Source organism: Copidosoma floridanum, unplaced genomic scaffold (assembly GCF_036245765.1).
Source record: "Copidosoma floridanum isolate Cflo_tuat_1 unplaced genomic scaffold, Cflo_Japanese_pri ptg000006l, whole genome shotgun sequence".
Taxonomy (NCBI): domain Eukaryota; kingdom Metazoa; phylum Arthropoda; class Insecta; order Hymenoptera; family Encyrtidae; genus Copidosoma; species Copidosoma floridanum.
Genome location: NW_028321883.1, coordinates 9,307,128 through 9,324,725, shown reverse-complemented (window position 1 = coordinate 9,324,725; position 17,598 = coordinate 9,307,128). Strand labels below are relative to the sequence as shown.

General features: G+C 33.8%; 1 protein-coding gene across 1 annotated transcript in view; it reads left to right on the top strand.

Moving 5' to 3' along the window:
• The first annotated feature begins 546 nt into the window (after window positions 1-546).
• Window positions 547-17,598, top strand: part of Su(P) (prostaglandin E synthase Su(P)) — a 263,963-nt gene continuing 246,911 nt past the window's right edge. The window contains exon 1 of the mRNA XM_014350910.2: window positions 547-878. Within this exon, the coding sequence (XP_014206396.2) occupies window positions 606-878 (273 nt within the window). The 5' untranslated portion in view covers window positions 547-605. The remainder of the gene's footprint in view (window positions 879-17,598) is intronic.

Here is a 17,598-nt window from a genome sequence, read left to right as displayed (position 1 = left end):
TCTCTCTAGGAAGGCATGGAGGAGAAGGTACCTTTCTTTATCTCTCTGACCTTTACCCCTGGTCACATTTCCCCTTCATGTCTCTCTTGAGAGAGAAAAATACTCTCCTAACCCTATTGCTGTCTCTCTCAGTGTGCGATTCAGCCGCCTTTATAAGCGTGCCCGGTCTATGCTATATAACGTCTTTGGCCCTGGCGCCTGGCATTGACGTAAGCATAGACATATAAGAAATATAGACTGCTTGTTCTTGTGTAAGGCGCTAAAGCAAATGTAGAAAGAAACATAGCATCGAAAGTGGTTATCTGTCTCTTTTGGGGGGTCAGTAAACTAAGTAAGGCCGATGCGAATTCCTCACTCCCTATAGTCTTGGCAATGTGCGAGAGAAACAGATACTCACGTTTGATGTTATGTCTCTTTTTATTTGTGCTTCGCTTCAGCGCCGAACATAAGAACAAGCAGTCTACCTTTCTTGTATGTCTATGGCTGACTCAATACTTGAAATAGGTGTGCTGTATCTTGCAGTATTTTATACCGTCGTATAAATTGTTTTCTTTATTTTTTTATTACATTTGATCAACACAATATTGTTTTCGTCTACTGCGGTAATGGCTGTGATGCAATATGGAGTTCGCAACTTGTTTCGCAAGTGTACCTTTTTTTGGGGGTTTCGTAGACGTGGTCTTTGTACTTATGTCGAGCGGCCTAAGTCTAAAAATATTTTTAAACTCAGTCTGATTGGGGCTAGTTTTGGTATAACATTAGGTGCAGCTTATGCGCTTAAGCGCATTAATGACTCTCGACAAAAACTGGTTCTAGAAGGCGTGGAAATAAAACACAATATTCTGAAGTACAAGCCGAACGTAAAGACTTCAAGACGGGTAAATTCACTTTAATTTTCACTTCAATCATCCCGATGTCTAATTTTAAGCTTGAAGAATACTCCTAAAGGGTCACACGTATCTCTTAGCTAATGCGACCCAACCTTCTCATTAAATCATCTGATTTTCATTTTTATTTATTCTTTCATTTTATCATAACATTAGTTGGAAGTCATTACCATGATTTTGCTAACTCGAGGCAAAATTAATGTGGTAAAAAATATTTTTAAGTTATCGTTCTTAGATTAGCTATATATTTACAAATTGAGTACACCACTGCACGCCACAAATCATCACGAGTCAACGAGAACGATGAGTGTCACAGACCTGAAAGAAATATAGACTGCTCGCTCTTATTCACGGCGCGAAGAACAAGTATAGAGACGTAACATCCAACGTGGAAATCTGCGTCTCCCGCATTTACGAACGGTGGGGATGTTGCATTAACCGGACGTATAGTTTACCATAGACATATAAGAAAAATAGACCGCTCGTTCTTATGTACGGCGCTGAAGCACAAGTAGAAGGAGACACAACATCGAACGTGGATATATGTCTCTATTGCACATTGCCATAGGTGGGAATGTGCCAGAGACACACCCACGTTCAATGTTTTGTCTTCTTCTACTTATGCTTCAGCGAATCAGCGCCGTACATAAGAACGAGCAGTCTATTTTTCTTAGTATTCTGTGCTTGTTGGCCATGAATATGGCAGTGCCAATCAGAAGAAGCTCCCTCATCTGCCACACTGCACTAGACGACTGGACCCTCTGTAATGTTTTTTAGTGAGCTTCGAGGAAGTGAGAAGACGCCGTTGGGACCGGTGCCGATTGGCCAGCCGCCATTTACGGCTCATGGGGAAAGGAGTGAGCCCGAAAACGCTGCAGTTAGCCTATATGTATAAATGTCACTATTTACATTTATATGTCTTGATGTATACACATACACAAGTATATGACTAAAGTCCCCATGAGCCTCAAACGGCGGCTGACCAATCAGCACCAGTCCCAACGGTGTCTTCTCACTCCCTCGAAGCTCACTAATAAACATTACAGAGAGTCCAGTCGTCTAGTGCAGTGTGGAGAGTGAGTAAGAGGGGTAGAACGAGCACAAGGAAGAGAGGCTGAAAACGCCATTTTTGGGGCCGCATAGGTAAAATTAACAGTAGAAAGAAAAATATAGATTTAGGGCCTATTCAGATAGATTGCGAAAACGCAAGGTGCACAACGCACACAAATAGCATGGACTGGTATAACTATATCCCTAACGCACAACAGCGGTATGTTTTACTTTTTTAGTGATGAAGAGGGTATTCCAAAAGACAGGGCGCACGGGCGCACACTTTTGGAGCGTTCCAAAAGCTAAAATTGCGTGCGCCTGAACTGCTCTAACTTATAAGAGGATACACATTGTGAAGGGAGCATTATAAACCAATATGCATATATATATTGTATATGTATTAGGTGTTATATATACATAGGTTACTTAAATTACATTAAAGTTTTTTGTTTACAAAGGATCCTTCACATTAACAATATCAGACTCATCACACAAGTCACCTAAAATCTACTCAGCCGATAATAAATCTGTACTTTAGACGCGCGCCTGCGATTTTTAGCTTTTGAAACGTACCAAAAGCATCGATCCAGGCGCACGCGCACCCTGCCTTTTGGAATACTTTCGAAGATATTCGCTGTGTGCAAGTCCTTGGAAGGGGTATAAAAAGGCGATCTAAGAGCCTATGGTGAGAGAAATGTACAAAATTTCAGGACTCATAACAGTAGGGATTGCGTGTTATCGAGTTTCTCAAAACCTAGAGAAGTGGTGTTTCTTTATCACAATACGATGTTTATCTCAAATTTTGAAGAAAAATACGTAGGGTAACACCCTAAATCATCGACTTTGATGGAGATACGCGTCATTGTTTTTTATTGCAAAGTAACTTAAAAATGGCTTTTTTCCCGTTTTTATTACTTATCTTGAAAAACTTTAGTTTTGGAGCAAAGTTTTACATTCAAAAGTTGTTTTTCTGATGACTTTACGTAAGGATTACGTGTTTAAAAAAATTAGAAAATTGTTTCTATTGTTTGAACAAGCGAGAAAGCCAAAAAACGCAAAAAAAACAAAATGTATGGGAAAACGTGTAGCAATATTCAAAATTAAATAACAATCAAACGTTTTAAAGACCATAGTATGGTTTTTATTGTGTGCGAAGTCCGATCGCGAAATTTCAACATGGCAGCCTATTGTAAAATTGTGAATTAAAAATTTTGATTGTGTATAAAATGTGTCACGGGCATGCCATTGATATCTAATTTTTTGGAATCTGTGAGGAATAACATTATTTTTACTACCGCAAAAATCGGATTTTTTAAACATCCAAAAAAAAGTTTTTAACAAAAAACCATAAACACAAGGCCGTTTTTTTCTGTAATTTTCAATTTAGACAAAAACTAAGTGCATTTAATTACGCTTATTATTACATGAATTTAAAAAAAAGGTCTCTATAGGATCAACAAAAGCCGAGATACAATACTTTTAGGTATTTACGCATTTCAGCCGTTATATTTGATTTTTAGACTTCGGACCGGCACAATCTTTTTGCTACAGGTTTATTGTACTATCCAAAATTTTTTTCCTATAGAATTGGTCATTTTTTTGCATGTAACGACTAATTAAAATAATGAAAAATAGAGGGTTGTTTCGGTGACACAAAAAACATGTTGGAGAAAACGCTTTTTACGGTTAGTTATACTGTACGTACGTAAAATTAAAAAGCACTATTGTTAAGCTGAGGAAAAATTACATATTGATAGATTTTGCTGCACTGTTCAGCAACACTTGTTCATGAAGTAATTAATTGTGCAACTAAGAATATAGGCACAACGCCGGAAGGCTCTGTCAGAAAATATAGAAACACGTCCCTTCATGTATAGAAAGTCGGGCTAGACCTATACTTTTTTCCACTGTCAATGTTAGTACTATACCCATGAGGGAGATGGCGTTAGGGTAGTACGTTTATGGCTATCAAGTTATGCCATGGTAAGAGAGAAAATATTATTTGATGTTTCGTCCCGGGAGCACGCCAGGACTCATCAGTAAGGCTGATGACGTGCTCCCTGCCTTAGACACCTATATCGGTGGGGATACCCTAGCTCAATCTTAAACGCCCTTATATATTAACCAACATGAATTCCGGGCACTTGCGAAAAGGTCGAGTGACATGGTTAGACGCCTAGCGGATGGTTGGAGAAGGACGGAGAGCCGAAGTGTACGTACATGTGTGTGAGAGGATCCCCACATACTCCCCCTCCAGTTACAACGCCGGATGAAGGAGTGGTGACGATATGTAAGAAGTGCGCAGTGACGCATATGACGTGCATGACGTGGTGTATTAGCAGAAGGCAAGATAGGGGAGAAAGAAGTCGATAGTTGATAAAGTAGATCTCCGAATCCTCCACGCTCTTGTAGAGTCCTAGAGAGAGGCGAGCAGATGCTCTAGCCACAACCGAGACCAGAGGTCAAGTCGGAGAAAGAGAGGGAAGCTAGTTGCTGTACCCGAGGCGTAGAGATTACGGAGATGCTATTAGAATAATTAGAAGAAGGTTGCGCATGTTCAAGTTTACGGGGTCACCAATATGGCTATCAAGTTATGCCATGGTAAGAGAGAAAATATTATTTGATGTTTCGTCCCGGGAGCACGCCAGGACTCATCAGTAAGGCTGATGACGTGCTCCCTGCCTTAGACACCTATATCGGTGGGGATACCCTAGCTCAATCTTAAACGCTCTTATATATTAACCAACATGAATTCCGGGCACTTGCGAGAAGGTCGAGTGACATGGTTAGACGCCTAGCGGATGGTTGGAGAAGGACGGAGAGCCGAAGTGTACGTACATGTGTGTGAGAGGATCCCCACACGTTTGTGAGGACCCTCACTACCACATGGTCACTACTGCTCTCCGTCTTTCTCCAACCATCCGCTAGGTGTCTAACCATTTAACTCGACCTTCTCGCAAGTGCCCGGATTTCATGTTAGTTAATACATAAGGGCGTTTAAGATTGAGCTAGGGTATCCCCACCGATATAGGTGTCTAAGGCAGGGAGCACGTCATCAGCCTTACTGATGAGTCCTGGCGTGCTCCCGGGACTAAACATCAAACAATCTTTTCTCTCTTATCATGGCATCACTTGATCGCCATACGTTTGTGGGAAATTGAAGACGTTAATGGCTTGTCGTTGAAGCTGGTTGCTGGGCAGCCCCACTGCTGCCGTGTTCATGTAGAGGTCGAGGATTAGAAAGGATGAAGACTTGCTTATGAACGATAACAAGGTTTTATTCTTGGTTAAAGCAAGTTACAGGGTGCCTCGCAGGATACAACGTCTAGCAGCGTCGGTAGACGAAAAGGAACTGGTCGGCTGTGCGAGCTAAGGTGTGTGCGGCGCAACGGTCATAGAGAGGGAGCAAGAAAGAAGACGCAGTATAGGAGAGAGAAATCTCCACACGTTTACTTAAAACGTTGAAAATGAGAACAAGTTTAGGCCTATTTCCATCTTGAATACATGAAGGTCCGTGTTACTATATTTTCTGGCTTTGCTAAAGTGCTGTTCCGCTATTCCGGCGGTTCGAGCTATTTCGCATGCGCTGCGCATCGCTGGCTGCACCAGGTGCAGTGCAGTGCACCTGCTCAAGTACCATGGTCCAAGCGCAAATTTTCACTATTTTAATTAGTTGTTACATGCAAAAAAATGACCAATACAAAATGAAAAAAAATTTGGATTTTATAATAAATCTGTAGCAAAAAAAATCGTGCCGGTCCGAAATCCAAGAATCAAAAATAACGGCCAGAATGCGTAAATAACTGAAAGTATTGTATCTCGGCTTCTGTTGATCCTATAGAGACCTTTTTTTCTAAATTCATGTAAAAATAAGCGTAATTAATTGCACTTAGTTTTTGTATAAGTTGAAAATCACAAAAAATATGGCCTCGTATTTTTGGTTTTTTGATAATAACATTTTTATTGGATATTTAAAAAATCTAATTTTTGCGGTACTGAAGATAATGTTATTCCTTACTAATTACAAAAAAATAGATTTCGATTGCATGTTCATGACACATTTTATACATAATCAAAATTTTTAATTAACAATTTTACAATAGGCTGCCATTTTAAATTTCGCGTTTGGGCTTGGCGTACAATAGAAACCATACTAATGCTTATGACATGTTTGATTTTTATTCAATTTTGAATACTGCAATATGTATTTTCATGCATTTCAATTTCTTGCGTCTTCCAGCTTTCTTACTTGCTTAAACAATAGAAAAAATTTTCTTATTTACTTAAACACTTAATCCTCATGTGAAATCATTAGATAAACAACTTTTAAATTTAACATTTCGCTCCAAAACTAAACTTTTCCGAAAGATAATTAATAAAAACTGGAAAAAAGTTATTTTTCAAGTTATTTTGCAATAAAAAACCATGACGCATACTTTGGTCGAAGTCAACGATTTAGGGCGTTACTCTACGTATTTTTCTTCTAATTTTAAGCTGAATATCATATTTTTATGGAGGACCACCACCCTCTAATGCTTTGGTGCCCTGAATATAATTGGTGTGAGAGTCTATTCGCTCCGTGCATGACACGCAGCGCCGCCCTCGGTGTCAGAATCGCGCAATACCGAACCCCCGCATGATTAAATCGTAACACTGTCGCTTATAGGAGAAAGTATTATTTATGAATAAGACGTACATACTGCTATCGCGTAAACATCAGCACCCTAAAGAATGGATATGATTATCCAAACAAGCTTTAAAAGTATAAGTTGCAACATAGTTTTCAATAATGAAACGCTAAAAAAAGCTAAAAAATTAGTAGAGAGTGGGCACGTACAGGAATATGTAAATAAAGGAGTCGGGCATCTGGTCAATTGCTATATTGTGAGACAAACATCTGTCAGCTTAAATCCATACAAAGTAGAATTATGTGTAAGTACATTATTGCCTATGCTTGACAAATGTAGGTTATGGTAACATATACACAAACTGCCATCAGGACTGTAAAATTTTCATGATAATTTTACTTATAATCAATAATAATACAAAAAAAAAATTCCATAGGTTAGGTACGAACTTTTGTCTCCTAACTGCCCTAATCCACAGCTTCTTCTGTTTTGTTTCATGGGGTTTACTTGGGAATTTATACAGCACCACCCCCTGCTTTTCTTTCTTGTTGCAATTAACAACGCAACACTATCTCGTACGCATTTCGTTACTTTGTAAACGTAAACACTGATTTAGATTATACAGCTAGCGGCAGCCTATGTCGACTGCTTGGAGTTCTTGCTCTCACGTATACAGAATTACAGATAAGTATGTGTGTTGTGTACTATATGACAGATGATATTTAATAACCCATTATTTAAAATTTCGGGCGATTTGAAGTGCCTAGCAAAATTATTTATCCGTATTATAGACCCGGTTTGGCTAAATAACATTTTTTTTCCGCCTTCGATTTCTCAACTAATTACTTTAAATGAAATAATATCTTTTCTCATATAAGACAACGCTTACTGTACCATTCATGGGGGTACGGGTTCGCCAACTTTGCTCACCTACAGCGCTGCAGTCGTTTTTTTTATCCCCTCCAACCTAATGCGCGGAGCGTATACAGAAAGTCGTCGCAACGCACAGCCATAGAGATATAACTATAGAGCTAACAAGAGCTCCGATCTCGTGATATTGACAAAAAGAGAGATGGAGGGAACTATCAGGCAATATGGCATATCCTACATGAGATTTTGGGCATGAGGAAGCTGTCAGCAAGGTGGGTGCTGCGTTTGTTGACTGCAGACAACAAGCGCATCCGTAAGATCAGTTCAGAGCAGTGTTTGGAGCTGTTTAATCGCAATTCAAAAGAGTTCTTGCGTCGTTACACGACCATTGACGAAACATAGATTCACTGGTACACTCCAGAGATCAAGGAGCAGTAAAAACAGTGGACCTTACCCGGTGAACTTACTACGAAGAAGGCGTAGACGGTCCCGTCGGCCGGAAAGGTGATGGCCACTATTTTCTGGGATTTTCAAAGTGTGATTTTTATTGACTACCTGGAGAAGGGCAAAACGGTCACAGGACAGTACTACGCCGAACTATTGAGCCAATTTGACGCCATGCGAAAATAAAAACGGCCGCATTAGTCTCAGAAAAAAGTGCTTTTTCACTACGATAATGCACCGGTTTACACCTCTGCACTCACCACGGCTAAATTGGTCTAATTACGCTACGAACTGCTGCCACATCCCCCGTATTCTACAGATTTAGCCCGGGGCGACTTTTTTTGTTTCCGAACCTAAAAAATTCACTCGCCGGGAAGAGATTTTACTACAATAACAAAATAATCGCCGTCACGGAGGCCTTTTTGCAGACCCAGAGAAAACATTTTTTTCAACAGTGTTAAGAAAATTGGAAAACCGCTGGACCAAGTGTATTCAACTAAAAGGAGACTACATTGGAAAGTAGATTTTATTTTTTACAAAATTTTGGTATTTGCATTTGTAGGCTAGGTACTTGTCAAATGACCCACGTATAGTACCTTCTGTCTCTTGCTGACTACGGTGATTGGTTTAGATGAGTGGAATCTGCACTGCAAATATGCTGGAGGCAATCATGGAGCTGGGCTTAACCAATGCTGGCTCTGACACCTTTACTTACAGTAAGTTATACTTCTTGTTTTTATACTTGTCTCCATGCGCACCACGCACAACAGTAACATTGAGTATATACATACATCTCTAGATGATAGTTATTTTAAGGGGATTTAGCCCCGAACCCCCCTGCCATCCCCTAACATTCCCCTTAAAATACTTTGTTATTCATTTGTTTTCTTGCTGTTTTCGTATGTTTTTATATTTCATTAAATCCCCCTCTATATCCCCCTTAATAAACTAAGACTTTGAGAACGGGAAATATACATTTCCAGTTATTTTATTTTACTAGCACCAAGAATATAGTCTCGGTATGGATGACGATTTATTTTCTTAGTCATTTGTACATGCGTAAACATTCTATTGTAACTTTGTTGGGTTATTGGGTTATTTGGGTCATTGCTATATCCTGATGGTATCATAGCGAAGACCTCTTTTTGATAGTTTTTATGAGTTATTGCATAGACAGAGACTTACTTTTATGATTCTAAGACTTAACTTTAATATTTATATACACAAGGAGTGAATGACCCAATTACTGCGCACTGAAATTTGATTGTACTAAATTTCTCATTTCTCAATGTTTTTCGATGTAAATTGAACCAGTTTTACTTAATCTTTATCTGCAGCATCTTGTGCGATTAAAACGACAAACATTTTTCTGTTAAGTAACTTTTTTTTTTTTTTTTAATAATTGTTTTAGTGCTGATATCACTTGCTGGTATTACTGCGCACGGTTATAAAATTAGCACCAGTCGCTGCGCCCCCAATTACTGCGCGGGTATCTCCCATGAGGTTTTCATGCTGAAGCCCTAGACCCAATTACTGCTCACCAATCACTACGCACGACTATATAGTTTGGTAGGTTAGATTCGTTTAGAGTCACTCAGTTAAACAATTATAAATGTCATGATGTATAGTATGATTCTGGATTGAACGTTATTAATGTCCGTACGTGTTACAATTTCCAAGTACCCAAATTTTTCAGTCTGTTTTTCTTATTTTCAGTTACTGTCGAGTGCGCAGTAATTGGTGCCTGCACAGTAATTGGGTTATTTACCCCTATATGAATCTTACTTTAATAGTTTGAAAGGCCTAAATGCATTTTTTACGCCTATACTTTCAAATTAATCTTTAAACTCTCATATCTCGAAAAGGGTATATTTTTATGATCTAAAAATTGGTGGGGGCCTCCTTTATTACTTTTTAAAGCGTTTAAAGCATTTTAGTTAAAAAAAAAAAAAAATTTTATTTTTTTTGCACGCAACTTTGCAAACTTTAGAGTTATCTTTAATATTCTTCCATCCTCCACTCATCCCTCGCAATTGAATCGTTTTGTGGTCAATGATTTTCCCCGAAGTTAATTTGGTCATCTTGGAATCGCTCTAATTCTGTAGGGGTGAATTGTATGTGCGGTTAAACCACGGATCCAGAGGTCCAGACGGGTTTTAAGGGCTTATCAGTATGAAAAATATGGAAATTCAAAGTGATCAGTGATCCGTTGGGGGCGAAATGTGAGAAAATAAATAAATACAAATAAAGTGTACTTAAATTTTCTTGCGTTGATTTATTGATGCGCAACGTTTCGCTGACAATATGCGTCAGCCTCATCAGGCTACAAAATTAAAATTAAAAACACACAATGAGTGATCTGGAAGGCTCAAACACAAAAATAAAATAAATTTTTATGTAAATTGTTACCGCAGGTACGCGAGAATTCGTAAGTTTGGTTGACTTACTCGTCACCTGTCGTGCTGTCGACTGACAATAAATTACAACAACAAGCCAGCGCTTATATAGGCGGAGCCGCAAAGGTAGACGGTAAAGGGCGATGAACTCGATCGGGACATTTAAACTTTCGTAGTAAAGGAAGGTATACTCTATTAAAGGAAAGCACATCCTCCTTTCTGTTGATGTTGTGTTTGTCGAGTCTTATATAAAGCATTTCGGAAATATTTTTTTTTTTATAATTGGATTCTTTGTCAAGGATTTTAAAGTTATCCCAATCGAATCCATGGTGAAAATTGATTTAGTGTGCACAAACAACGGAATCGGAGTTTTTACTTTTCATATGTTCACTGATGCGGACCTCCGCCGCTCGCTTTGTTTCACCCACATGTGACGCAGGACAATTTTTACAATAAAACTTATATACTACATTTGTCTGTTTATGTTTATTCGTTGTATCTTTTCCTAAGCGGACGATATGCTGCAGTTTATTGTTAATAAGAGGGTAAGTGTGAATATTGTAGGGTTTTAACATGGTTGAAATTTTTTCAAAATTATTGTCAATATATGGTATGCCAATTTTGCAGAGAAGGTAGGTGTTTGTAGTGCTTCTGTTATACTTACTATATTTGTGTCTTTTTAATCTGACCTTTATGTTTTTATTAATAAAGTTAAAAGGGTAATTGTTTTTTATCAACAGGTTTTTCACCCTAGCAATATTCACACCGTGAAAACGTGTACTGGCAAGTAAGATCGCCCTATCAACCAGTACACGTTTTCACGGTGTGAATATTGCTAGGGTGAAAAATCTGTTGATAAAAAACAATTACCCTTTTAACTTTATTACATAATAATATTAATTATACTCGTGCTACGCACTCGTGTGCTCAACTGGTACTTGTTCCCGTTAGCTCCGGCCACTCGTGTGAGTCAATTACTACTTGTGCGGGAAATCGTCTTTTCCGCACTTGTTACGTAAATAACTATAGTAAATGTAATTATACTCTCGTTGCAGTAAAATTGTTAACTCACTTGACAAACATTAATAATTGTATACATATTTTGCTACTAACAAATCAGCTTTTTATTAACACAATTCTCTTCTTTCTTTGCATAGAGCCTCCTTTAGCATGTCAAACAACTGATCACCAGGATGAAGGAAGAGAAAGAAACAGAATTTTTCAGTTGAATTGAAAAACACTGCAAGTGCACTGCATTTTTATTCGCCCGCTAGTTATGAAATCGTATGAAAGTAAAAACGTAAACACTGCTTTTGTGCGTTGTATATATAGGCTTCGCTCCCTGCATGTTATGCGCGCCAACCCCCTAATTTTAGAATATCAGTTAAATACTTTATTTCTTCAGTTTGTCTTTTAAAGTTAATTAAATACAAAAATCGTGCAATTTCACATATAACTAAAATTTTACAATTAGAAGATAAACCATGTGAGGATTTGAATGTAGCTATAACAACAAAGTTTGATATAAAAAAATAGTACCATAAAAAAAATTTTAAATGGTAACATAAAAATTCCTATTAATAATTTAATGGTTGTTTCCAATAATAAATACTTGTTAAAAAAATACAACTGTCACATAAATGTAAAATTTTGGGCTTCTCCAAGGTAATAAATGTATTTTTTAATTCATTCACAAAGGTAGTGAAAGGGCTTTTAGTAAATTATAAAAAGAAAATAAGTCTAAAAATCTTGAAATAAAAAATGAAATAAGTCAATACGTTGATGGACGTTACTTAAGTCCCATGAAAGTAGCATGGAAACTTCAAGGATTCTCTATTTGTGGGAGAAGTCTTGAGTAATCCATTCGCCAGTTCATTTACAAAAAATACAAAAAAATGAATTTTGAAGAATATAAGGTATAGGATTCCTTACATAATTAGAAAACTTCTTTGACAGCATGGTTTGATTGATACAAAATAGATAATTTCGCAAAATTTATAAGGTACGGTAATATTCCAGAATATTTCATATTCGATTATAAAGTGAAAAAATGGAAAAGACGAAAATATTTACAAGAAAATATTACCATAGGTGGAATAAATGTTATTTCTCTAAAAGAGCAAGAGAGGTTTTACTTAAAAATAATACTAAAGAAAGTTAAAGGTAAATCATTTTCCGATTTGAAAACTTTTAATAATATTGTTTGTGATACGTAACAAGAAACAACTATTACTATGCGATTAGAAGAAATTGATTCACAAATTGAAAATATTTTTTAAAAAGCGAGTAATGTAAAGTTACCATTTCAATTACGTAAATTTTTCGCATGTTTCATTTCATCCGAAAATTTTCAAAAAAATATAGTTTGGCTAAAACATACAAAAAATTTTCGTGGAAGATTGTGAAGATAATGAAAATACAGCTCTTTAAAGTTTAATAAAGTTTTTAATTATAAAGACAAATCTTGCGTAAATTTCGGTTCACCAGAACCAACCACAGACATAAAAGAAAATTTTCCTAATGACTCAATTAAAAATGAAATTTACAAAGTAAAATTTCATGAAATGTTTTCAAAGTCAAATAATTTTCAAAAACGTATTTTTAAAGAAGTTACCATATCTAAGAACAAAATTTTTTTTATGGACAATGCTGGTGGTTCTGGTAAAACTTTTTAATATAAAACATTAATATATTATTTTATTTCAATACACAGAAAAACTTTATCTATGGCTTGGACAGGTATAGCTTCGATTTTATTACCAAAAGGAATAACGAGCCACAAACTGTTAGATTACCATTGGATTTAAATTCAATTGAACGTGCTTTTTTAGAATGAGAATCTGATGAAGAAAAATTACGTGAAGTTGATGTCATAATTTGGGACGAAGCTTCTATGATACCAAAAAAAGTTTTAGAAACAGTCAATAGAAATCTAAGAGATTTGTGTAATACAAACACACCGATTGGAAACAAATTAATTATTTTAGGAGGTGATTTTCGTCAAATTCTACGTGTACTTAAACATAGTAATTAACTTAACATAATAGTAGAGACTATTAAATACTTTTAAATTTTATATCTATTTTAAATCTTTTATTTAAAAACGAATTTTAGATCAGAAATTTTTGTCGTTTTTATTGGATGTTGGTAATGGAAAAATTGATTGTTAAAAAATACCTGAACAATAGAAAACAAACAATGTGTGTTCAAAATTTTTTAGTAATGTTAATAGTTCCTGAATAACTAACGTAATATTAACGTCCCATAATGAGTACACTTATTTTTTGAATGATAAAATTTTAGAAAACGTAAAAGGAGAAACAACACTACTCATAAAGGAGTTAATAAAACAGATGATCATATTTACATAAACTTTCCAATAGAATTTTTAAATAATATTTTTTGAAAAACTTCCACCACACGAATTAAATTCAAAAATTAATACTTTAGTTTCCGATAGCCTTTGTAATGGTACAAATTTAGAAATAACAAATTAATTTAAACATGAAGCAGAAATACAGGTGACAAAAAAGGATTACATTTTAGAAAACCTTTATTTTCTCATGGACGGTTATATGTTACCCTTTCGGGATATAAAAATCCGAGAAATATTTTCAACCAAATTGAAGCTGAAAATAAATTTGAAATACAGAATGTTGATTGGTCGAAATTTTTCAATAATAACATAAAAATAAGATACTTATTTATCCACATGGTCAACATTGAATAATGTTCCAAAAATTTTTACGAGTAGAAAAAATTTGATCCAATTGTGATGGTTTTTTTTTCTAATGTTATCCGTTATTAATGTGTTAGAAAATTTTGTAGATTTTATTTTGAGTAACGAAATTCAGTTTTCAATTCATAAAAAAAATTTTTTTTTCAGGTTCCTTGCAAATGGAATAAAAATTGATGCAAAAAATAACAATAAATCGATATAATCAGTTAAAAAATTTAATTTGTTACTTATATAAGGTCACAGATTATAGTTAGGATAAAAATATATAATTGAACTCTCACAATTATTTTAATACAACTTGTATTAAGAAATTATGTTTCAGTTTGAAAGATTTATTCATCTGTATTGCAAGCAAAACAAATTTTTTGAACCCTGAAAATTTTTTAGAAGATAAAAAGACACGTGAAAAATTATTATACGTTTGTGATACTTGTAAAATTGTCTTTACTTTAAATTGAAATTTCGTTAAAAATCATTAGGAGCATAATTTAGAAAAAACAATTACATGCATACTCATATTGTAATAAAAAATTCGGGCGATTACAACATTAAAATAGACATATAAAAATTCACAGTAAATGTGGAGTTAAAAAAATTTGTACAAAATGTGAAAAAGGATTTCGAACGTTAGAAAATTTGAAAAAACACATGAAAATTCACAATATCTAAATTCATAGTGTACAATTTTTTTTAAATAGATTATTATTTTAGTACACATATAATTTATTATTTCATTATTACTGAATATTATTCTAAAAAATTATACTATCAAATAAGCTTAAGACTTTTTAAAAATAAATCAAAGTCTCTTATTCTACACTCAAATTGATTGGCGCAATCGAATCAACTACCAAACGAAGCGCAATTATTTTTCATACTGATTTGTTAGTATATATCAGTGCCCTCCACTTTACTTGTATTTATTTATTTTCTCACATTTCGCCCCCAACGGATCACTGATCACTTTGAATTTCCAAATTCACCAGAGGGCACTGATATATACTAACAAATCAGTATGAAAAATAATTGCGCTTCGTTTGGTAGTTGATTCGATTGCGCCAATCAATTTGAGTGTAGAATAAGAGACTTTGATTTATTTTTAAAAAGTCTTAAGCTTATTTGATAGTATAATTTTTTAGAATAATATTCAGTAATAATGAAATAATAAATTATATGTGTACTAAAATAATAATCTATTTAAAAAAAATTGTACACTATGAATTTAGATATTGTGAATTTTCATGTGTTTTTTCAAATTTTCTAACGTTCGAAATCCTTTTTCACATTTTGTACAAATTTTTTTAACTCCACATTTACTGTGAATTTTTATATGTCTATTTTAATGTTGTAATCGCCCGAATTTTTTATTACAATATGAGTATGCATGTAATTGTTTTTTCTAAATTATGCTCCTAATGATTTTTAACGAAATTTCAATTTAAAGTAAAGACAATTTTACAAGTATCACAAACGTATAATAATTTTTCACGTGTCTTTTTATCTTCTAAAAAATTTTCAGGGTTCAAAAAATTTGTTTTGCTTGCAATACAGATGAATAAATCTTTCAAACTGAAACATAATTTCTTAATACAAGTTGTATTAAAATAATTGTGAGAGTTCAATTATATATTTTTATCCTAACTATAATCTGTGACCTTATATAAGTAACAAATTAAATTTTTTAACTGATTATATCGATTTATTGTTATTTTTTGCATCAATTTTTATTCCATTTGCAAGGAACCTGAAAAAAAAATTTTTTTTATGAATTGAAAACTGAATTTCGTTACTCAAAATAAAATCTACAAAATTTTCTAACACATTAATAACGGATAACATTAGAAAAAAAAACCATCACAATTGGATCAAATTTTTTCTACTCGTAAAAATTTTTGGAACATTATTCAATGTTGACCATGTGGATAAATAAGTATCTTATTTTTATGTTATTATTGAAAAATTTCGACCAATCAACATTCTGTATTTCAAATTTATTTTCAGCTTCAATTTGGTTGAAAATATTTCTCGGATTTTTATATCCCGAAAGGGTAACATATAACCGTCCATGAGAAAATAAAGGTTTTCTAAAATGTAATCCTTTTTTGTCACCTGTATTTCTGCTTCATGTTTAAATTAATTTGTTATTTCTAAATTTGTACCATTACAAAGGCTATCGGAAACTAAAGTATTAATTTTTGAATTTAATTCGTGTGGTGGAAGTTTTTCAAAAAATATTATTTAAAAATTCTATTGGAAAGTTTATGTAAATATGATCATCTGTTTTATTAACTCCTTTATGAGTAGTGTTGTTTCTCCTTTTACGTTTTCTAAAATTTTATCATTCAAAAAATAAGTGTACTCATTATGGGACGTTAATATTACGTTAGTTATTCAGGAACTATTAACATTACTAAAAAATTTTGAACACACATTGTTTGTTTTCTATTGTTCAGGTATTTTTTAACAATCAATTTTTCCATTACCAACATCCAATAAAAACGACAAAAATTTCTGATCTAAAATTCGTTTTTAAATAAAAGATTTAAAATAGATATAAAATTTAAAAGTATTTAATAGTCTCTACTATTATGTTAAGTTAATTACTATGTTTAAGTACACGTAGAATTTGACGAAAATCACCTCCTAAAATAATTAATTTGTTTCCAATCGGTGTGTTTGTATTACACAAATCTCTTAGATTTCTATTGACTGTTTCTAAAACTTTTTTTGGTATCATAGAAGCTTCGTCCCAAATTATGACATCAACTTCACGTAATTTTTCTTCATCAGATTCTCATTCTAAAAAAGCACGTTCAATTGAATTTAAATCCAATGGTAATCTAACAGTTTGTGGCTCGTTATTCCTTTTGGTAATAAAATCGAAGCTATACCTGTCCAAGCCATAGATAAAGTTTTTCTGTGTATTGAAATAAAATAATATATTAATGTTTTATATTAAAAAGTTTTACCAGAACCACCAGCATTGTCCATAAAAAAAATTTTGTTCTTAGATATGGTAACTTCTTTAAAAATACGTTTTTGAAAATTATTTGACTTTGAAAACATTTCATGAAATTTTACTTTGTAAATTTCATTTTTAATTGAGTCATTAGGAAAATTTTCTTTTATGTCTGTGGTTGGTTCTGGTGAACCGAAATTTACGCAAGATTTGTCTTTATAATTAAAAACTTTATTAAACTTTAAAGAGCTGTATTTTCATTATCTTCACAATCTTCCACGAAAATTTTTTGTATGTTTTAGCCAAACTATATTTTTTTGAAAATTTTCGGATGAAATGAAACATGCGAAAAATTTACGTAATTGAAATGGTAACTTTACATTACTCGCTTTTTAAAAAATATTTTCAATTTGTGAATCAATTTCTTCTAATCGCATAGTAATAGTTGTTTCTTGTTACGTATCACAAACAATATTATTAAAAGTTTTCAAATCGGAAAATGATTTACCTTTAACTTTCTTTAGTATTATTTTTAAGTAAAACCTCTCTTGCTCTTTTAGAGAAATAACATTTATTCCACCTATGGTAATATTTTCTTGTAAATATTTTCGTCTTTTCCATTTTT